At 39.0% G+C, this 24,563-nt stretch overlaps 1 protein-coding gene across 2 annotated transcripts in view; it reads right to left on the reverse strand.

Moving 5' to 3' along the window:
- Positions 1-6,374: 6,374 nt before the first annotated feature.
- The window catches only part of LOC117575967 (circadian locomoter output cycles protein kaput), a 41,910-nt gene continuing 23,721 nt past the window's right edge, over positions 6,375-24,563 (reverse strand). Inside the window, exons 3-8 of one of the 2 annotated variants that reach the window (XM_052007319.1) lie at positions 18,157-18,281; positions 12,721-12,810; positions 10,160-10,664; positions 8,365-9,212; positions 7,464-8,306; positions 6,375-7,136 (exon numbers count right to left, since the gene is read on the reverse strand). In XM_052007319.1, coding sequence (XP_051863279.1) covers positions 6,552-7,136; positions 7,464-8,306; positions 8,365-9,212; positions 10,160-10,664; positions 12,721-12,810; positions 18,157-18,281 — 2,996 coding nt within the window. In that variant the 3' untranslated portion in view covers positions 6,375-6,551. Of the gene's footprint in view, positions 7,137-7,463; positions 8,310-8,364; positions 9,213-10,159; positions 10,665-12,720; positions 12,811-18,156; positions 18,282-24,563 lie in introns of both variants that reach the window. The other variant, XM_052007318.1, reaches the window with a different exon arrangement.

Consider the following 24,563-nt stretch of genomic DNA (forward strand, 5'->3'; position numbering starts at 1 on the left):
GTGTGATTCTCTTGAAGGTCACAGCAATAAAAGAAAAACAACAGCAATAGCAACAACAATTGTGGGTTGCCATTTATGTTAGCTCATTTGTTCTGCCTCTTTCTCGCTCCGTCTCAATGGGGCACAACATATGTTTAATTGCTAAATTGGTGCAATTCGGCATAATTCATGTTGATAGCTTTAAGTCACCGCTCGACTCTTGTGCGCGCGCGTATCTTTTCTTGAATTTCGCAAGGTCTCATTGAAGCAGCAACAACAAGAAATCGAGATTCACACGCTGATTAAAAATTATTTGAAGCGACACAAAGCCGCAGGCAAAAGCTGATCGTAAGCATGAAAAATGGAAAGTACACGACGCGAGGCAACTCGACATTATCTACAGTTAGTTGGCAAGCCGAGTCATTCATCACGACACTGATAACAGTTAGCATTTAGTAGTTAGCACAGTGTCAAAAAAATATTGCGTATACGCCACCGACGCCACAACACATGTCAAGCAACACAATGGCCAGCTAAGTGAATAGCGTGTAACGAGTGTTTGAGCATACGCAATGAGGTGCGTCCAATTGTCGATTGCGAGTACTCGCAGTCAAAAGTCAAATAAACGTTGAGCTAACTGTGTAAACAATTTCGCCTTCGCCTTTGCTTCTCTGCTGTTGCTGTTGTTGTTGCTGTCGCTGTTGCTGTTTGCGATGTGGTTGCCTACATCGAATGGATAGTTGCAAGTCCAAGTTCGAGTTTCTAAGCCGCGCATCCGGTCACATAGCGAGCGACATTAAGTGGCAATTTTTATACTTGTAGCTTTCTGTTGGTGCTACAAATTTGTCAAAGCTAACAATGCTGCAAGGTCAGCGTCGAAGCCTCAGTTGAATGATGATCGCAGGCAAACCATCGGAGTCATCCGGCTAAGCGAGCGGTCAGCTTGCCATATCATTGACCTTAAGTGACGATAGCGCTTGGATCGAGCCACTAGGCAGATGGAAAGACAGTAAGACAGTAAGACGGACGAACATTCAGACAGTTAGCAAGCAAGCAGGCGGGCAATATCAAGAGCACTGAATAAGCCAAGATTATCACCTTTTGGTAACATTTATTGCACTTACAACAGCCATCAAAGTTGAAGTTCAATTGTGCTGCATCTTCACCATCAGCATCGTCATCGGCATCGGCTGCCACTCGCCGATGGCCCATGGCACAATGTATAACACGATCTATTAAAGGTCATACAATGAAATGCGAACAGCATAACAACAATAACAAATATAACAAAAAAAAAAAGAAAAATATAAAAACGTTAAGTAAATCAAATGAGTAAACAAATAAACAAACGGCGCACACTTTGTTAATTGTTGTGGCTCCATTTCTGCTTTGCGGCTATCTATTAGAAGAGATGCCCCAAAACGAAAGACTTAAGACACGAACTACACCACGTCAGACAATGGCCAACAAAATACACACAGCTAAACACAATACTATATGTTAAAAAGCAATATTTGTCTACCCTCGAGGATGGACGAATTATTATTATGGTTATTATTGTTGTTGCGGTTGCTTTTGTCATCAACTTTGCCACGCTATATAAAATTAGACACCCTCTGCAGCAAGCGTAAAAACAATGCGCGAACAAAAACAATCACTCTCACATTATTATTACGAAATACAAGAAAATTATACGTATAATCACCTCTATATCTGTTCTTGATCAATTACGCTCATCGTAAACAATGTTCTAATTGGAACAAGAATGTCATCGCATTACGCATAATAAAAATGTCCAAGGTGAGATACGTAAACCTTGATTGCAGTTGATGAGCGAATCGAACCAATTTTTTGACATTCAGAGTAAATTCTTTACCGCAAAGTTTACTCAGAGTATAGAGATGAGTCTTATTCTTTAAAAAACTTATGATGTTCATGTTTAATTAATGACTATTAATTTCAACTATCACAATATTATCTCATAAGCCAGTTAATTTATTACTTTGGCTCGCGTTCGTTTAATTACGGTATTTAAAATTAATAAAGTAATAGATACCATTAAATAGTTATTTCGAAGCAAAGTATTCAATTTGATAATAATAAATACTTCTCAGTAAATTTGTCTTAATTTAAGCTATAACAAAGTTATATTTTCAGAAATATTTATTTAATTACACAGAGTGAACAAAATCTAGATTGTAAACTAGAATGCAATTTAAGAACTTTACGATCTTAAAAGCTTAAATCTAGAAACAAGATTTTTTGGTAGATAAAATATTCAAACAAGATTTCTATGCTAGATATGCATTTTAAGATTAGAAAATCTTATTTAAAGATTAAAATCTTGCTACAAGAATTTATATATAAATCGTAGAAAAGTGCTGGGTTTAACGAGTGAAAATATATATTTTAAATAAAATTTTATTCAAATACTTTTTTACTTACTTTACTTTGCACTGTAAAATATTTACAAAAAATAATGTCGCTGCAAGTTCAAATATAAAACTTGATTAAGTTGCCTTAAGCAAAACAAAAAACTAGTTTGAAAAATGTATACATTTTGACTTAAATTTAAATAAGCTGAATATATTTTAGTTTTAGTTGTTGTACTACTTGTATTAATCATGATGAGTAATTCTGTTTATAGATAATCTTACTAATTAAAGGTTAATTTCAAATACTTGAGATAATTTAAATATTGTCTCATTCCACCTGTTAATAAGCAAACACCAATTGCCTTCTATGATGAATACTTCATGTTTTTCGTGGTAGAGTATGATAGATGATATCTTTGGCACCTTCTGCGTCTCCTCGATGATCAATTCGTATGGATGAACCCACACTCTGCTTTGGTTTTCGTATGTTCAAGTGATTTCGGAGGTTCGGCACATGTTCTGAAATGACAAAAAAGAGAAGAAAAAAAAAAGAGTTTGTTTGCTATTGTTGTCGATGTACGTTGTACATTGTTGCCTGCCTAACTTGACCTTCAAATGGCAATGAAGCGGGAGCAAGTGCCGTTGTTTTCCGTAGGCCCAGAAGGCATCACCACCGATCGCAAGTGGCTTGAAACTGAAGCTGAAGCTGCGGCTGAAACTGAGGCTGAGGCTGAAGCTGAAGCTGCGGCTGAGGCAGCCACTTCAACAATGAAGCCATCAAACTACAAGTATTTTCAATGCTAATGTCGAATTCCACCTAAAATTTGGTTCAATGATGTATTGCATATAGAAATTAGAGTACATGATTAATTGGTCTTTGTACACACACACTCACACACACATACATATAGACAATCGTACATTGAATACAATAACTTTGTATACAAATTGATGTACATACTGTGCACTTGGAATAATGATGATCGACGCTTGCCTATGGCAAACATTTAATATTGAACGCAAACAACAACGGCTACAACAATAGCAAAGCAACAGCAACAGCAGCAGCAGCCGCATCAGCAGAAACAACAACAATATCTTAACCCACATATGATTACTTACTCTATAGGTGTGCTTCCATTGTGGCGCCTGCTGGATGATTAAACCTTTATAAATACAACTTCACTCCACGCAAGCTATTGATGCCATTGATGCGTATTTTTTATTATCTGCGTATTTGCTTCGGCTGCTGCTGCTGCTGCTGTTTAGCTAAGCATAAAGAGAAGAAAAAGATTATGATAAGCAATCAATACAACAATGAACACTAAATACTTAATCCTCTCGCAAAATATAAACACTTTTAAATTATTTGCAACTATCAAATTCCTTTGAAATTTGTACATTATTATAAAAAAGATTAAACAACTAAAGATAAACATAGTCAGAGCTACCTCTTCAATACCCTACACCTACACCGCAAGGGATTAATGTAAGGTGTCAATCAAGGCATTTTGTGAGTGTTTGTTTGTTGTTGTCAATTAAAGCAGCAAAGTCTCCAATTAAGCTGCAACATAATGCAGTTTGTGGTTTTTCTTTTTGTTTGCGGTCGACATGCCCATGAAAAATGCAGCAGCTGCGCTGATTGCACTGACAACAAATATTCATAGGCATATAAATCAATTTTCAGTAGCTAAAGCCACAAAATTCATCAAGTCGATGGATTACCAATAAAATAAAACATATTCAAACATGCGCGCCTCAGTGTCAATATATCGATACAGCTTAACGATTAATCGCTGCGCTTGTGTGTTGTAAAACGACGCAAGCAGTGTTGAGCAATGCAGGTGTTTTGTGCTGCAGCCCTAACAGTTAACAGTGGCGGTAACACTTGAGATTTAAAGTAATATAATGTAAACACTGAATGACAAACTTTCAAATTGTTTCTAATTAATAAAAATAAAAATGAACGACAGTGATATTTATATATATAAGGAATTTCATAATTTAAGAAACCTAAAAAATAATGAATGTTTGATTATATTTTTGGCCTGGCATATTTTAGTACAATCAACTTATCTAGCGACGTATTACAAGCTGTATAGTGATAGTTTGCCATGATAGATAACTCTCTTCTATGGTCGAAACTGGTCGATTGTAAGGATTTTTGGATATACGCATAGTATTGCTTTATTTTAATTAAATTTATCAATGGAAACTATTTTAACCAGTCATCTCTGAGACTTAAAGAATGGATATTCTTAATTAGCAAGACGATTCAGTCTATCTGCATAACAATTCAGTTCATTGATATATAGAAGATATACGACAAACAGTTTTGTGGACTCCTTAGCAGTTGAAATGTGGTTTCTTTATTTTAAATTTAAATAAAAACAAACACCATGTATCGATTGAATATTTTCTAGTTTTATTTCATCTCTGATTGTTTGGATATGCGCTTTACGAGTACATGCACTTTCTAATATTTGTAGTTTAATATTTAGAAATGTTTATTAAGCTAAAACTCGTAAATTACATACGACAGCATATTTGCGCGTGAGTTAAGTAAGTATAAATATATGGTAACCATCAAATAATTTATATGGAATTCGATTAGCAAATATTATTGTATGATTTTAGCTTTTACTCACGGCAGACAAATTGTGAAATGTACAATTTAATTACTTGGATAATTTTTATTTTATATTGTATGTAAACGTATATATAGTATATATTTATATTGTATATGTGTATAGTAAATGTTTTATGCGGGCGACTAGAAATTCAAGAAATCTTTTAAATATACACACTCTCGGATTATTCAGCTAAGGAATTACATGCTAAACGATAGGAATCATGAAAATTACATTTACTTGCATTTCGATTTGTTGTCATTTACAATCTAGTTACAGTTAATGATATTAAATATAATCATATTAATATACGCATTTTGATATTTGTAAATACATTAATTATGTTTAATCTTAACAGCTACTTAAGCACTTAATTGCAATTCATTAATGTTTCGATTTACTTTTCCCACTCTTATGATTATTCATTAACTTTCCAAGTGCCTGAAAAATGTAACTTAAATTTGGCGCAACAACCCGAAGCCAATGAATAGATCATTTTATTCTACAATATAAGAGTACAAATACATATTTATACATAGATAGATACTATGCTATGTAGTATTATTAGTTTATATTTTATATTAGAATAAAATCTTTGGTTGTAACTACAACTGAAACTGTTTATTTGTTCATGTACTTTTGTGCAGGAATTCTCAATTGGAATGGTTATTACGAATGCCTTGCTCACCTGCCTTCCTAACTGGTTGAGTGTACAATTGTTTATATAAATTATCACAGTAAAATAAATAGAATTATTTTTCGTAAATATTGTGTGTTACTCAGGATCAACTTAAGAAACGCCTCACGGAACTTATTTCAAAACATTTTCTTGCTTTTCACTTTTTTTTTTTAAATAATACTATTGCATTGAGATTATTTTCTATCAGAGAGCCTTACGTGAATATATTTGTTTTGGGTTAATATAAGTTTTACCATTTATTGGCAATGTACTGGATTTAAGTGGAGGTAGATTAATATTGATTTTAGGGTATAAAAATGTAGAAGAGTAGATTAATAAGGAAACAAAGTTATTATACAATTCGAAACGGCAAAAAGTAAGAACAAATTTTTTTCCTTCCTATGTTTAGAAAGTATCATTATGGTTCTTCAATTTGACAATAAGTTACACGATCTGCGCTTATTTAAAAGCAATAGACTTTAGTTAAGCTGAGAATTTCTTATACTGTTATACCACTAAAGAAAATATACATACAGTCTTATGTAAGAAAGTAAGAAGTATCTCAATATTCAATATATAATTTAAAGTGAATGGTTGCAATCATAGTTCAATGTTTTAGAATTCAAATACATTCATGTAAGGCTCTTTGTTTTCAAGCTGCCAAAGTTAAAACCTTTAAAACTGGACTGCAGTAATGCTATTTTTCTGGTGTGCTTATTTGTGTGTGTGTGTGTGAGTGAGAGGTGTGTGTGTGTGGGTGATATTATGGAAGATACGATAGTCATAGTCCACATTTTGGCAAAACTGTTGAACATGTTTGTTTGTTGTCTTTTTGTGTGCTTTGGGTTGTGGGTGTTGGTGTTGTTGTTGTTGTTGCTCACGTCTCCTTTACTGATTCAGCAGCGTGTTGGTCACCTCCGAGAAGGAGAGTAGCGGACTGCCATCGATGTAGGCGCCGCCAGCACTCACCGGGGGCGGGGCATAGGCCAGAGCCGTGTGAGCGGTAATATTGGCCGGATAGAGCAGATGCTGTGTGTGATGTTGCTGGTAATTTGGCTGATGTTGCTGGTGATGCAGATGTTGCTGCTGCTGCTGTTGTAGCTGTTGTTGTTGTTGCTGCTGCAGCTTTGTTGCTTTGCGTGCACCACGTGTGGCAGCATTCGCAGAGCTGTTGCTCAGCGCCTGGAGCGAGTCATCCGAGCAGATGATCAGCGGTGTTGCTGCCGCTGCTGTTGCTGGCGCTGATGTTGTCGTCGAGACAATGGCCAGTTGTTGGTACGGCGAGATGGCAACGGCGTCGGCGGCACCACTCAGCAGGCTGCTTACCGCTGGCAGCGTTGGCGGTGTGCGGCAATTGGGCGGCGACTCCAGCTGATGTTGCTGGTGGTGCAGCGGATAAACCGCCAACTGTTGCTGCTGCTGCTGTTGTTGTTGCTGCTGTTGCTGTTGCAGTTGTTGAGTGGTGATTAGGATCTAAGTGGGGAGTTTATGGGTTAGTCAAACTAGCACTCTTTTTGTTTTTTCTTGGTTTTGTTGGTTGGTGCTTGAGTGGTGCATTGTGGTGTGTGTTGTTGGTGGTGCTGTTGTGGTGCGCTCTACGTGGTGTGATGGTGCATTCTAGCGGCTTGCCGTGTGCTGGCCGTGCTGATGGTGGTGGTGGTGGTGGTGCAGTTGGTGGCCAGGCGTCGACGTGGCCGCCGCATGGTGATGCGGATGGTGGTGCGGATGGTGGTGGTGGTGATGGTGGTGGTGATAGGCCAAGTACTGCGAGTACTGCGTGTAACTGGCTGGCGTCCATACCTCGCTGCCATTAGCGGTTGCTGTTGCTGCTGCCGCGGTGGCTGTTGCCGACGCCGGCGTTGTGGCTGCCGCCGTGGCGGATGCGGTGATCTCTGCGTGGTGTTGATGATGTGCTTGATGCTGATGTGGATGCGGATGTGGATGTGGATGCTGATGTTGTTGCTGTTGCTGTTGTTGCTGCTGCTGTTGCTGTTGCTGCTGGTGATGCAGCGTGTGTGCGTGAGGATGAGCGTGATGATTGTGCGTTGCCTGCGACGATTGCTGATGATTGGCGGCGGCGCAGCTGGGCGGTTGTGGTTGGTGGACGTGGTGCTCAGTATTGCTCGAGTTGCTCACATTGCTGCCAATGCCACGCTGCTGCTGCTGCTGCTGTTGTTGCTGCTGCTGCTGGGGCGATGTGGTGTGCGAGGATGCCGAGTAGAGTCCGGAGTCGTCATGCTGCAGCTGATAGCTCTCAGGTGTGCCGGCACTCGTTGACTTGCCGCTCAGCTCCTTGTTGCCATTCCACTTGGCTGCCGCGGCAGTTTCGTGTTCGTTGTTGTTGTTGGCATAGCTGAGGCCATTCGAGAGCGGAGTGTTGCGATGCGGCGAGCCACCAGCTGTGGCTGCAATGCGACTGTTGAGCGGCACACCGCTGGACTGAGTGGTGCCCCACATCAGCACCGTCTGTCGCTCGTAGGGATCGGCAACTGCGGATGCTGCTTGCAACTCCACTTTAGGAGGCACGCCGCTGCTGCCATTGGTTGTGGCGCCAGCAGCAACGGCAACGGGCGAAGGTCCATCCGACGAGCACGAGATGACCTCCATGACTTGAGGCGATGACTTGGGCGTCTTCAGGGGAATCTGCTGAGAGTGGTAGAGTTAATAGGAGTCAGTCTTAGTAGAAGGACTGAACACTCACCTGTGGCGTGGACGTTGGACTGCCGTATCCGCTGCTGTAGCCGCTGTAGTATTTGCCCGTCTCCTGCCACTTCTCGTCCGCCTTGGAGGCAATGGCATAGCCATCGTACGACAGGAAACCGTTCGCCACATACGCCGAGGCCGGAGCTCCCGTGTGCGGATAGTCGGTGTAGTAGCCACCGACTCCGACTGCACCTTGGAGTCGATACTGATGGAAGAGCGACGTCTCGCTGACCGGATAGAAGGCATTGGCCGGCATCGAGCTGCCCATGTAGAGATTATCCGCAGCCGTTGCGTACGGCGATGCCGTGTACATGGGATTTAGATTGGAGTAGGCGGCAGCTGCAGCCACAGCCGCTGGATCGGGCAGATACTCGACCACAGCAGGCGCTGGAGAACCAACCTGACCCAATGGCGAGGATTGCTGAGCCTGCAGCTGCTGTTGTTGCTGCTGCTGCTGCTGCAACTTGCGCTTGCTGCGACACGTGGAGAGAAAGTCCCGCAACTGCGTCTTGTAGCGACGATTGGGACGCGTGGGCGTGACGGGAGGAGGCAGCGCATGAGCTGTGGGCGAGGCACTGGCACTTGAGGGCGGCACCACCAGCTGATCGGCCTCGGAGAAGTACGTGGACGCCAGTCCGGTGTCCAGATAGCTGACCTTAAAGTCCATGGTGCGCTTGCCGAGCAGATCGTGTCCCTCCTCATCCATCAGCTGGCGATGCGTGCAGATGACAAAGTCTGGCTTCGAATTCTTGTACACCAATCGCGAGCTCGTCTGCAGCCACTGCCACTCGCCGTCCTTCTTCTGGTAGCGATAGGCAATCATGCCCGAGGCCCCCGTCTTCAGCACTGCATTAGAAGATTAGATAGAAATTAGTCAGTGAGTTCACATAAAGAAAAATTACTATCTAAAAACTAGGATAAATATCTTGATATTAAAAACTTTTCAATATTAAATTAGGTTCTTGTATATGAACATTTGTTGAAGGAATATTTCGATCTTAAATCAACTGGATGAAAAGATTGGGTAGGAATTAATCATTTTGTGCACATAGAGAAAAATTAGGATCTAAAAAATTATATACAAATCTTGATATTAAAAACTTTTCGATATGAAGAAAGATATGAAAATGAACATTTTCTTAAAGTACATTTCTATCTTAAATCAATCTAGATAGAAAATACTTTTCGACAATGTGAAAGATTATGAATATGAACTAAAGAACATTTCAATCTGAAATCAATTTTGATAATAAATATGGTTCTTGAATATACAAATTTTTGAAAGAAGATTTCAATCTTAAACCAACTGGATAAAAAAATGGGTAGGAGCTAATCACATAGATCAAATTTAAGATCTAAAAGCGAGCATAAAAATCTTGATATTAAAAACTTTTCGGTATTAAGAAAGGTTCTTGAATATTTTTTTAAAGAAGATTCCAATCTTAAATCAACTGGATAAGTAGATTGGGTAGAAATTAGTAACTGAGTACTTATACAGAAAAATTATTATAATAAATAATACCCTTCTATCGTATGGATATGGGTATATAACAAGATCAAAAATCTTAGATTTACAAACTTTTCAAAATTACAAAAAAAAAGAAAATCAAAATTTAAGAAAGCTTGATGCCTTAAAATAAGAATATTTTCTTGAATTTCAGTAAATAGCAATCTAGAAAACTTTTCAAATTTTGATCTGTATTAAAAATTGTGTCTTCAATTTCCACACAATTTTGTAGGATTAAAGTTTAGTATTTGTATGCATAGCAAATATAAACGCTAGGTTCACTTACATTCCTGATGAGCGCTGGCCACGTAGGCCAAGTCATCATAGTGCACCAGATCGTAGCCACCCATGTTGACTAGCTCGGCATCTGCGTAGCCCAGAATGTGCTTGCCCCGCTGATCCATGGAGACGAGCGAAAAGTCCAACTTGTGCTTGGACTTAAACATGTTCTCCTTGTGCGGTATCTCCAGCAAACTGGGCGGACCGAATGGTGTGCAGTAGGCGAACAGTGCGAGTGGCGGCTCCTCCGTCTTTCGGTTCTGGCCATGGAGTATCTTGATGCGACCGCGTATGTCGAGGCGCAGGAATCCTGAGGTGTTGTCCAGCAGGCAACGGAATCGCACCGTGAAGCTGCGCTCCAAGTAGAGCGCCTTGTCGGGCGCCAGAGTCTCCGAGAGCTGCATGCTGGACATGTCCGCGGGCAGGAAGCTGTTCCACAGCAGTTGGCGCTGCAGTTCCTCGCGATCCTCAGAGTGCACCAGCTCGTACACTGACTGATGCACAATGTCCGACTTCGGGAAAGGGAAAGAGGGAGAGAGAGAGGGTCAGTTGTTGAAGATGTGAAGTTATCGCGTTGGGTTCAGTCAACTTGTTATTGATTTTCGCTTTCGCTTCAGATTCGTTTTGGGGCGTATAAATCAAAATCCACGCAAATTGAAAATGCGCCCCATGTTGGCCACAAATTGAGACATAAATTCTGCACGCGCCAGCAAGAGCAGCGCAGAAACACACAACGAGATCGAGGGACGGACATACCCTACATATACTACATACGTGACTGTATCAGCTAGCTAGAGATGGCAGCGTGACACGAATAGAGGCGATGTCAGGAAGAAGGAATAATTTGTTTCCTAGATTGATTTTATAAATAATAATGTTGAGATATATTCCAAATTTGCAAAAGATAAATATATAAAAATGACTTGTGATTATAAAAATAAAGTTTTACTATATATTTTATTCCTTATTACCTTTTCATTAAATTAATCTGTTTAAGTGCAAAATATGAAATTAATCTGCACTCCTTTTTGAAAATTAAAACATTTTTGAAATTTACTTTGTTATTTACAGAATAAAGTTCTCTATAACTATTAAGCCTCTTTATACGACCCTCAAGTTATTTAAAAAAAAATCATTTCAGTGAATTATTAGTGAATAATTTATGGAGCAGTACTTAGTTCAGAGAAGAGATCATCTCTTTTACCAGCTCTATCAAAAACTGGCATAAAGTGTTTCAGAAATTGCCTAATATAAGAAAAAATTATTGTCAGAACAAAACTAAGATTAAATCAAATGCCAAAACTTGCATAAAGTGAGAGATAATTTTGGGATATATTTTAAACAACCATTTTTACAGTAGAACTATGCTAAAAGGTTTCTTTCAGAGCGTGTCACGAGAACATATGTAGCTACTACCATCTCTATCACAAGCTTGAATAAAGTGTTAGGTATATTTATTAAGCTAAAAAATAACTTAATTCACAATTTTGTTATTTTCGTGTCACGCTGCCAACTCCATGAGGGGAGGGGGAATCAGAACTTTCTACGTAGTGTGCAAAAACCAACAAAGCAAATGATTTGGCCGCGATCCTCACACAGATTACTTGAATTTAGTATGTTCACATTTGCAAGTAGTGGAAGTGGAAGTAGAAGCAGATGATGAAGTTGCAGTTGCAGTTGCAACTTCGAATCGGAGTTGGAGTTGAAGGCAATCGAATGGCCAATGGCCATGGTAATAGGCAGCTACGTTTTTAATTGAGCTGCCAAACGGGGCGTGTCAAGTGCCGCTTTACACATTTACAACTAAATTAAAAACAAAAGTAAAGAAACCTCGAGCAGACACTCAGCCAAAGACTGAAGACTAAAGACTGAAGAAAGCTAACTGCAATTTTCAATTTCCATTCGACAAGCGCCAATACAATAAAGTAGGCAAGTAAAAAAAATACACACACTCTCAGCAGACAACATACACAATGTGCAACAGAAACTGTGTTGCACTGTTGCAATGCAGTAGCTGTCCCAGGTAGCAGGCAACATGTGGCAGTGGATGTTGCAGTCACTCGCGGTGGAGAACTCTTTCGATCCCGAGTTAGGCCCAAAACATGTTGGCCAGTCTTCAAGGCAGCTGCAGCGAGGCGTCGTGTCAGTTAATAACACACAGCCTCAACATATGCCACGCCCCTGCTAACCCTTAGTTCCCCCCGCCTGCTTGCCCCATGTGGCAGCTGCGTAAGCAAATCTTGTGGCGATTCTGCGATTGCGCAATACTCCCGCTGATCTGATTTTTATTTATGGGCCCAGAGAACCTGCCACGCAATCTTGCAACCTGAGATTCTGTTTGTTTTTTTTTTAGATTTTTGTGTGGCACCTCAGTCGAAGGTGTTGCAAGTTAGATGCCCCAAACTGGTAGCTGTACTTTCGACCCGTTTCCGCAATGAGCTTGACCCAAAAAATAACAGACGCAGACGCGGACCACAAGGGGGAATCATTCATAGAAATTTCAGGCAATTAAAATCAATCAAAATGCTGCCTCTTGCCCCCGATGCTATTGTTGTTGCTGCCACTTACCTGATGAAAACCCAAATAGCTCTCGATGCTGTGCGTGGCAAAGAAGACCTCGCCTTCGCATGTCAGTATCATTAGAAATCCATTTAGAGCCTGGAAGAAAGAACAAAAGAGCAATGTAAATAACGAATGAGAGTGAGTGAGAAGGCGAATGTGAGTGCGCAAGAGAGGCAGATAGATAAAAATTAAATCAAAACTACGAATTAAATGCTGCTGAGGGGCGGGTCGCCTGGGGGCAAACAGGTAGCAAGTCGTCAAATTGACAAGACTAGAAAATCGATAGAGCGAGAGCGACAAAGTGTTTGCTAAGCTAGAGCGAGAGAAAGAGAGAGAGGGCGATACTTTGGCGTCTCGTAATTGCAGTAGCTGCCGGTTTTTAAGTTTTTCTTGTTTTGAAAGATATTTTGTGAATGGATTAATCCATCATTTTTGCGGTCTAGATGAACTCTACAAAACTGAGCATGAATGAACCCGAGAGATCGCGTAGAAACAAGGGCCAAAGACACAGCGGCGCTAACTTGAGGCTAAAACGTAATCAGCGCTTAAGCGGCTCATTTCATTGGAGCCAGCGAAAGAGACAGAGAAAGAAGCAGGGAAAGAGACAGAGACAGTGGCAGAGACCTGGGGCTGTGATAGGGGCTAAGACAGACTTTGAAGTTCCACATCAAAACACAACCAGGAAATGATGAGCAATTATATCAATGAGTTTCAACTAAATGCAGACGATGATACCGCTTTCCTCTCCTCTTCACTTCCCTTGCCCACCCCTCCGATCATCACTAAGAGCATTTGTTTTATCTTACAGAAATATTTAAGTATCTCCCATTCTCTCGGAGCTCTCCGAGATTTCAGTTATTGGTTGTTCCTCGCGTAATTGCAGGTTTCGTTTCGAGCAATGATGCATTGTAATTATCTATAGATTTGTTAAAGCTACAGAAAGTCAAAAAAGAAAAAGGAAACCCAACTGAACTTTAATTAAATGTGTAATCTAACCTCAGAAGCAATGCAAAAGTTCAAGAAAGTGGAAAGAACTGAAGAAATAAAGTGTATTTCAAAACTTTAAGTAAGCTTATTTTTAAGCTGAAATCGATTAATGTGAATGCTTAACCTAACCAAACTTTCTTAGTTATAACCTCAATTCTTAACCTCAAAAAATAAAATATATTTTTTTTGGCATTATTTTGTACTGTTTGTTCAACCCGTTTGATTATTGTTTTAGATAGGATTTAAAGTTGCTTTTTATAAGCTGCTAATAGGCGTTACGCATGCGATTTTATAGTGTTACATTTATGCGAAAACAAAATGGCGACCCGAACGCAACGTGCGACGTGTGAACTTCAAGAGCATGAAGACAAATTTGCCAAGTCTCTCATTAGGTGCTCAGTTAATTAATAAAGAGAGCAAGAGCCAGAAAGAGAGAGATAGATCGAAGAGTGAAGAGAAACTGCAACTGTAATTAATATGCGCGTATTTAAATATCAATTTGCCACAGCTGAAGAGCAGCAGGGAGAAGCAGCAGGAAAAGCAGCAGGCAAAGATGACACAAGGAGGCAACTGGGCCAACTGCTTCGCTCTCCTTACCTGTAGAGGCCGGGAGTTGAGACAAATGTGCGCGATTGCTGCTAATTACAGAGAGCAACAAAACCAGAGCTTGCCGCGATTCGAGACAGAGGATGGAATCGAGATGATGTTGGCAAGGAGTGCAGAGTGGAGTCTCTTCTCAGAGTTGGTATTAACCGACATAAACGCTAAGTGGCGTCATCATTTAAAACGCATCAACACAGCCCGCCAAAGGATATGAATATGGATATGAATCTGTATCCGAGCCTCAGTTGTGAGTTGTTGTGTGGATTGTCATCAAGCCGGCGGCAACTGAGCATCAATAATCTTCATAAAGATTGCCAACGGTAGCCAACGAGACAGACCGAGATAGCGATACATAATAAAAGGCAAGGAAAGAGACAGAAACACCAAACGGATGCTAAGGGTTTTTATTCATACCCTTTAAACAACAACATTTGTGTAAAGGGTAAAGTGATAGGATAAAAAGAACAGTTTCCAAAACGAAATGTTCCTTATAAAAGAAATGTGCATATTCAGTACGGAATATTGCTTAATAAGCGCACAACTTTTATGATCTATCCGACAACAGTTCCTTCTTATTAAATTTAGTTGAAAAAAGCCAAATTAATATCAACATTTTACAAAATTTGTCCACACTTTTTAATAAAACAATATGCTGTGATTATCAAGATATTTAATTACCTTTGTAAAGTTATAATCGATAATAAAAAGGCAACGCATATAAGTTAAAATAAGAAGAACATCCTTGAAATCTCCGTATTACAAATATCTGTATTTTCATTCATAATTTACTAAATATTTCTGAATGACATTAGCCCAGCTGATCAATTGCCATCTTTAATGGGATACAGGGTATTTGCTAGTCACTCAACTTCACCTTCTTGAATTTTCTCTATAAAAAGTAGAATCAAAAAGATTTCTTTTTGCAGCTTAATTGTTTTATTTGCCTCTCGCTCGCTTTGGCTCTTTGCCTCCTTTTCTACAGCTTGTCTGCTTTGTTGTCGTTTCGCCGTTGTCTCTGCATCAGTTTATACGAGACAACTTGGCCAACTGTCCAGGCTGATGCGGTCTGTGGCAGCGGCGTCTTCTAATGCGTTTTTAATAATACACGCCCGTCTTGTGCGGCAACAGCAAACAGCCAACAGCCAACTGGCAACTTGAATAGCTACAAGCGAAAAGATACGCACACATACCATATCGTTTATAGTGTATGTGTGTACTTTAGACATTTTGGTTGGGTATCTATCCCGTCATTTGGTTGTCGGCTTGCATTACAGTTTTGTGTTTTGATAAGTTGGCGGCGATTATTTAACCATTTCCTTGGCCCCGACCAAGACCAAGACCAGATTAGACAAGACCAGACAACAACTGACCCCTTTGGTGGTGAATTCATAGCTGGAAAGCTTAGCTAGTTAGCTAGTTTGGGGGCCAATTTGCGTTTTCTTAGCTGGTTTCATAATTGCTTAATAAAGCCGCTGGATTGCTGAATGATGCTGCAATCAGCGTCTAGCTTAATGCTTCCTATAAATATCAAGTATACGCCACGTCACATAGTATATATATTTATATATCTCCAACTATAGCTATATGTATTTATATCTGTCTCATTATAGCTCTTTTCAATCAATGTCTCCGCTGAAAGTTAATTAATTAAGCCATTTTTTGGGCCGACTGCTAAATGTGGGCCACAGTGGCTGTCAAACTGTTTGCAAAACTAGAGCAGCAACAACAGTTAGTTCAGTCAGTCAGCCCATGTGTGTGTGTGTGTAAGAGTGAGATGGCAACATGTGCATGAGCTGCGCTGCGTGACAAAACGCCATTTTCTAATGATAATATGTGACCCATAATAAACAACATCAAGAACGGCAACAACAACAGCGCAACAAAAATAAAACTTCATGAGCAATTGAAACGGGCAACAGGTAACAAATACCTCAGCTATTAAAACTAAATATGCAGCCCCAAAACACCCGCCTCCCTCTCTTCTCTCCTCTGCCCTTCCTCTCTGTTGTGTGTGGCTCAAAAATATGCACGGAAATGCACAATTGTGCAGCTCGGCAATTAGCTGCAAGTCGCCCATCTACCGGAAGGTAGAACAGGCAACAAAAAAAAAAAATAACAAAAACACACACGAACAGAACTTTTTGGCTTGCATTCAAATTGGCAAGTTGTAAAAAGGAGACACAAGTCGCAGTCCCTGTTCACTCTGCGTATACGTAATGCAGTTGCATTGTGCAATGTGTGGCAAAATGCAGTTTTGCATACGCGACTTAGGCGTGTTCCCAACAATTTGCACAACATAACTAAAGGTGTTTGAGGCAGCACTTAAAGGAGTTTTATGCGAATTACTAATTGATAAGCTGGAAATTTTGTATGAAAAGTTTAGTTGTTGAGATAAAAAAACATCTTACTAAGTGGACAGTTTCTTTAATATTATTTTAAGAATTTGCTTTAGAGTTATTGAATTATGCTAAGAATCTACTATTGCATTGAATGAATTCTGTATTTTAAGTAAAATAAAAATAAGAAAAATGAATTAATAAACAAAAAATTAGTACATAAAAATGTAATCAATATTTTGACGATTTTATCACATATGAAAAACGTATTGTTTTTTCTTACTAAAGTAAGTTTATTTTAAATTCAATTTTTATTGTAACTTTTTACTAAGCTTATCTAAAAAAAACTTTTGAAGCTATTGCTCCAAATGAATTGCAAATGTAAACATCAAATTCGCTGCTCTAGAACTTAAACTGGCTTATTACTGTGCCACACACCTTAGGGTTAGTTTTGTTTTTTTTTTTGCTGTGATGACGCTTTACGGTTGCAAGTTTTAGACTTTGACATTGAATTGTTGAGTGCGGCCGAAAAAAAGAGGTGCATAAAGCGCATGTTGCACAATTGCGTGCCTCTGTCTCGCTGTCTCTTTGTTAACCCCTTCTCGCTCAATCGCTCCCTCTCTCTCTCTTTCACTCGTTAGCTGACTCACTCGCTCTCCCTAGTTATGTGCGAGTCGCGCACATTTGTTGCGCTGTCTATGGCTGCTTGGTGAGCTATGTGTGCATTAAATTAAACTGTCATGACTGTGACAAGTGCATATGTTCGCGCCTGGCCACATGCAGCAACATGCAGTTTGGCTTGGGCTTTAATTCAGCAAAAACATGCAACTTGCCACAATGCAAGTGTGTGTGTTTGTGTGTGTGAGTGCGAGACACTTTAATTGAAGTTTGACCAAACTCAGCGCGTGGCATATAAACTTGAAAATGCATAATTTCAAGTTACTGTTTGGGGAGTTTGCAATGTGTGGCAACTTGCTAAGTGGCTAAGTTGGTTGCTGCAATTGGCAATTGGAACGATATTAATTATAAATATTATGGTAACACATGTCCAAGCGCCAATTACACACAATTAATCAATTCGAAACGCGGCCACAACGCGACGTTGACTAATTGCTATTCAATTGTTTAACAATTTTCCACAATTTTACACAAATCACACGAATTTCACAATCCCAAAACCCAATCGAAGTGCGCGGCTCAAAGCTTTGCGTGTTTCGATACTGCAAAAAAAAAAAAAAAAAAAAAAAAAAAAAACAAACAAAAAATAAAGAAGGCATTTATCAATTGGTATAGTGGCCTCTCCCTCTCTCTCCATCTCTCTCTCTCTCTCTCCTCCTAACTATCTCAATTCTGTGGAACAAGCGCTGATTGATTATGCGCCATATCCTGACGATGAAGCCATCAAATGGCCAAACAAAATTGATGAAGACAAATTAAGTCGAGCATTTCATAGATTAAGGATAGTGAATGAGTGTAGGGGGCAGCAAGGGTGGGGAGCGGGTGGCAGGGCACTTACCTGCAGGAACATATCACCATCCAGCAGACCATGCTCAAAGGCGCCCAGCTCACGCGTTCTGTAGCCATCGTGTGCGTGTATGTGCGGCAGGACTCCATTCTCCTCCTTATCCTTATGCATAACAACTGCAAAGAGGGAAAACAACAGCAATAAGAATACAGCTTAAATATTTATGAGCGAATTTTTATATTTTATTAGCCATTAATATTTCATTTACCACTGTAAAAGCAATAGAAAATACACTGATAATAACGAAAGGAGGGAAATAATTTTGGGAATGTTTAAATATTTAACATGAATTGTTTAATATACACATTTTTAATTACAAGTTCGAAATAAAAACTTCTTTCGTTGAGCAATTAATCAATTATATTAGTTTTGTAAAAACAATTTAAACGCTCTAAATTATTCATATTTATATTTAATATACTACACAATTGAATGGGATATATGAGAATTAAAACCCTTTTTCGATCACCAATTTATAAATTCTTTGGTAATAATGTATTTTATTTATGTGATTTATGAGTGAATTTTTATATTTTATTAGCCATTAATATTTCATTTACCATTGTAAAACCAATATAAACTACACTGATGAAAGCAAGAGGAAGATGACAATAATTTAAAATATTTAAACACGTAAATGATTTACTAAACTTTAATTGCAAGTAAGAGAATTGAACTTTACTTTTGTTGACCAATTTATTAATTAATCGAACTAATTACCAAAAATGTTTGCCGCATTTACAATTATTTAAAAGAGTTTAAAAGTAATTTAAAATCCAATTAGGAACATTAATGAAGTCCACATTGAATTTTAAATAGGCAAGATTTATGAAAGTTCAATTTCAATGCAAATTCATATCTGTTTTTCTGTCAGTGCAATGGTATTATCGCTGGCAATGGCTACCGAAAATTGCGATCCATAAATAACTCGCTCCACAAAGCGTTTTACAGAGCAGCCAGCAACCAGCAACCATCAACTAGCAGTCCCCTCGCTTTAACCCAGTCAGTAGAATTGGAAACCATAGTTACACCATAAAAATCCAATATACATAGCTATGTGGCAGTCGCATTTCGTATATCATATATATCATGGATATACAATAAATATTTACAGCTGGCATGGAAAAGTACTAAAAATTGTTTATGGTGTCATTGTAATATTTTATGAGGCAACTTTCCACCTCGTTTGCCCCTTCCCTTCCTCATTGTTCATTGTCCTCGTTCATCGTTGAGATGCCTTCGCTATAGCGCCTGGCACTGGCTTCCCAGTTGCCTATAGCATTATGTGTATACACCCCACAATCCACACTCACTTCCTTCCCCCCTTCCCAATTGTACAACACCCTTAAAGGCAGCCGCCATTTTAGAAACAATATTTTTGGGCGAAACGTCGTGAAGAGTGCAGGGTGGAGGCTAGAGGGTGGAGGGCGGAGGAGAGAGAACATTTCCTCTCGACCTGCGCCTCAAGTTTTATAATAAATTTGTCACAAAAATTGATTTATGCGCGATAAACGATAAAAACGAAAAGAAAATAAAATAAAACTAGAGCTAATATATTTTAGCTTAGTTTTTGTCTGGTTTCACTTCGGGATGAATATAACTTGTGCTTGTGCTTGTTTTTGGTGTCGCAGGCAAATTTATACGGGACTTGAAATAAAATATTTGCCCCGCCAGCTGCTGTCATAAATTATGATTTTTATCAGCGCAAATGGAAATAATAAAAATGAGAGTGAAAATAATAAAAAAATATATATATAAAAAACAGAAAACTAAAACTAAAACCTAATTTACGCATGGCAAAGCCCACGACTAACTGCAAGTCCGGCAAGTCAACTAACCAAGCAACCCCTGAGCCAAGCAGCCAACAACACCAACAGCAACCACAGCCCAAGTTGCTGCCAGGGTCTCTCATTTCAATTAGCAGCTCCAAAACTGCGTTCTACTCCTGGCCAACTGCACTGCGAGAAGTGAAGTGGAGATTTGAGCTGTTGAGATTAATTATAGTAATAAACCAAATCAAATATTATTTTTCATATTTAAAGATTATTTCATTTCGATCTCTATAGAATTTGTAAGGAATATAAAATAAAACCTAAAGTGTTCTTTACCCTTTCAAAAATTTGATTGCGTTCTTAACTTTTTGATAAAGTGATACAGATATTTTTCTATTCTCTTTAATTACCATCATCTAACTAAAATACAACATAATCGCATAATTTGGTTTTGGTTTTTGGTTTTTCTATATTTAGTTTCGATTTCTAAAGAATTTGTAGAGAATAGTAAACAAAACCAGGCGAGTAGAAAAGTTCTCATAATGAATTGAAGTTTATAATATAGCGATATATTTATTAAACATAGATCAAAATTCCTCACTTGGACGCAACTTCATAAAGAAAATATCTCAGAAATATAAATTTAAAACCGAAATTCTAATACAATTATGGCATACTTTTAAAACTACTTCTTCATTTATATATATTTAGTGAATTACCGCTAAATTGATACAAAAATTATACAAAAAGTAGCAAAGTAGCTACGCAATTTCTCTCAGTGTGCTGAGGTTTGGCCTGCCCTGACTTGGCGTTTGGGCCTTTTGGCTAATCTGTGCGCTGCGTTGGCTTTTTATCAAATTAACAAAAGTGCCGCTGCGTGTGTGTGCTCTGACTTGTGTGTGTGTGTGTATTGGTGTGTTAGTGTGTTCATTTTAGCGAAAGTGCGATAAAAACAAATAGTTGACCCTCTTGGTAACACACACACACACACACTTACACACACCCCAGCTTGTCGTTTAGGGCAAGGTAATGTGGCTTAAACAAATTGCATCATGTGCGTGTGATCCTGACCAAAAAGGCTTTTAGAGCAACTATTTTTTTTTGTTTTTGGTCGTAATTATTCATAATTTAATTAGGCTCAGTTTACATTGCGACTTCTTGTTGTAGTTATTATTATTATTACAATTTTTTATTGTTGCGCTTAAAATATTCACGTGCATAAACACATTTAATTAACTCGACTCGCGGTTTTATTGTTGTTGTGGGGGTCTGTGGGTGGGCGATGTAACAAATCCGCGACATTTTCTAGGCATGGCTCACATTTTATTGCACTTATGCAGAGACCTGATTAGCATAAACTAAATTTATGTAGTGACATTTTGCGAATGTGTCGAGTAACAACTCCAGCTGGACAAAGAAATGAATTACTTAGCTAAAGTAATTGCTTAAGAAACTGCGATTGCGATTGATGAAATCTGATTGATAAACTGTTGAAACAGCCCTCGTGCTGTCATGTCATGTGCAACATAAACCAAAATCCGAAATCCGAAATCTGAAATCCACCACCAAAGCAAAGCGCAAAGCAAAATCGCGTCGTCATTTGGTGGATGAACGTAAATCTTCTCTGAAAGGCGGAAAAGCGCAAAATCTCAGCTCTAGCTGCATATGCGCCAAAGGGTAGTAGAAGGAGGAGGGGGGTGCTGGCTGTATATAGAAGACATAATAAAAATGGCGGCTGGCCAAACCCCACCCACCTAGCAAAGCGACGAGCGAACGAAACGGTAAAGCGTGCGCAAGATACAGAGACGCTAGCTCGCTCTCTGCTGACGCTGACGCAAGCAGCGCTGCGAAGCGTCGCGTCGCTGTGACTGATGCGCCCTGTGAAAATGGCGTCAATTATGCGCTGGGCGCTGCCTTTGTTGTTGCTGCTGTTGTCGTTGCTGTTGCTGTTTCTGCTGCCGTTGGCGCTTTGGGGCGTGCCCCTTGGCACGGCATGGTGCAAACAATAAAGAATAAAGTTTAAATTCTGACATTTTGGCAAATATTTTTCGTGCCTCGTAAGCAAATATGTCATGGAAATGTCAAACTCATCAGAGCAATTGATTGAAAAACTGACAGCTGTCTCGATTGACTTCGAAGGGCGGCCCAATGAAAGTTAATATATATTATCAGTATGTACTAAGCTGTGCAGCTTACTTTAAAGCCAATTGTTGGTAGCTGTCAAATATTTGCCATCTCCACATATCTAAATATGATAAGTAAGCAATATTGTTACTGCAGTCGTTGTATAACAGTAACAAGTAATACAAATCATTAATTTCAATCTGTTTTTGTAAACGACAACAAATCGTATCTTTTTGATTGGTCAAAATAACGCCAAAGAAGTAGAGCCGCCGTAAAAACAATATTTTGTTAAGTATTCGATAAGAATATTCCAAAAATTTACTTGTTTTTGTTAATATTCCTCTTTACATTAATATTATTTTATGATAAATTTATTGCCAAATTAAGTTTTAGCTCTATTCGATTCCTCCTGCTTTCGACCTAATATTGCTTTTCTATTTAAGAACTGTTAAACATAAAACCTAAATTGTTTATAATACAATACACATAAAACGTTTAATCTTTGGTACTTATAAATAAAAAATGCCATATAATATTTCATAAGACTTCGCTAAAAATAAATTCTGCCAGATGTAAGAAATTCTTACTTCTACAAATTTCTGTATTTCTCAAACTAAATTTTCTCTTTATTTCCTTCTGCTTCCATTTCAATACTTGCAATTTTCTAACTCTGAGAAATTCTCTAGTTACGCTAGGCATGCTAATGATACTTCAACCAAAAATTATAAGCTGTGTTATGTACCAGATAAGTACGTAGATTTCATATTCAATCCTTCAAATTTCTGTCTGAAATGTTGTCTTATCATTTTATTGATTTACATACGAATTTGTTGGGCTTTAAACGTTTTGCAGTGAGCTTTAAATTGAACTAGGCCTTTGTATACAGTTGTTGATACCTGTTGTTGTTGCAGCTGAAGGGAGGGAAGGGGGAGGAGGAATAAGGGGGTAGCGGGTGGCCGACCTACGTAAGTCACGCAATGTTGTCTGGCTGCGCTCTCTCTCTTTCTGTCTCTCTTTTTCTGGGTCCAACTCTAAGGCTGAGCTGAACTAAGCTGAACGTTTTGGTCGGCGTGACAATGCGACGCCTCTCGCAAGCAACAACAACAACAACAACAAGAACTAGGGGAAACAACCTTCGAGCTGAGACAGGTGTATTAAAGTGCATCGCCTGACTGATTGCATGTCCGCCTCTGCACCGCGGCGATTTCGACCCATTGTCTGGCTATGGATTCTATCGTCTCCTGTGTGTACTTCACTCTTTCACCTCCTCTCTCTCTCTTACTCTACGAGTATGTCTGTCTCCTCCCCACATCCATCAGGTATCCCGACCTCGTCTGCTGTCCGCGCTAATGGGCCTAAACTGGAGCAACGCACGAAAGTCATGTATATGCACGAAAAATTGGCCACAGTTATAGACAGAGCGGGACGGAGAGAGAGAGAGAGAGAGAGAGAGAGCGGGAGCAAGAGAAAGAGTGAGCAGCTTTAGTATGTTTATAGGTTAAGAGCTGAGCCTTGGCCCCTTGGGCTTGCAATTCGCAGGGAGTCGCACGACGGCCATGGGCTCCATTAACAAACGCTTAACGGCAATTTTGATAATAGCATAACCAGCATTCCCGCTCTCTTCCCCTCTCTTTGGCCACTATAAAAAAGACCCACTCATATATCATAGCTATTTCCTTATGAATTTGCTGACCAAGTGACCTTGTTAAACATAATCTAATGGTATCAAAATTGACTGAAGTCTTGTGTCGCATGTGCAACTCTTAGAGTTGCCACACAATGTCGCAGTCGCATTCGCTTCCCACGAGACACTCTAGACAGCACACACAGAGTGTCCCAAAAGTGAGAACAAGATCTCCAAACCAGTCCCGCGATCGTTAGCTACTTATTCAAGTAATTCCAACATGATTTGACTGTCTGACTGGCTGCTGGCTGCTGACTGCTGGCAAAACCATATTTTAATCATGTGTGGGAACTCTGGTTGCAAACTAACGTGTTCCCACTCACAAGCTACAGTCGCAGACTAAGTCTCAGTCTCTGTCTCAAATTACCAAAACGCGGCGAATCAAATGCGAGAGTCATTCCCATTACGACTTGAAGTCTCTCTTCAAGTCTCCATTGTTTGCGCTAAGCTCTATGTTCTATTTAAGTTTAACTTTATAATGGTCTTGCATAAATCAATAAATTATTTCATTTACAATGCTGAAACTAATAATTTGCTCTTTGAAAACTACTCAAATTTCGTTCATCAACTAATTGAATTGAATATTTAAAATGATCGTTAATCTATTATAATTATCTTTTCAAAACTCTTTCTAATAAAATGGCAAATATAACCGAAAAATTGCTTTTAAAATGCAACACTCAAAATAATTTCGAACCGAAATCAAAATAAATTACTTTTTCGATTTACATGAATGAACAGATATTATATTAAAGTTTTTTATTAAATATAATTGAAGAGTTATTATATAATTTTTAAATGTGTTCAAAAAAGTTGTT

The sequence above is a fragment of the Drosophila albomicans genome, chromosome 2R (genome assembly GCF_009650485.2).
Source record: "Drosophila albomicans strain 15112-1751.03 chromosome 2R, ASM965048v2, whole genome shotgun sequence".
NCBI lineage: Eukaryota > Metazoa > Arthropoda > Insecta > Diptera > Drosophilidae > Drosophila > Drosophila albomicans.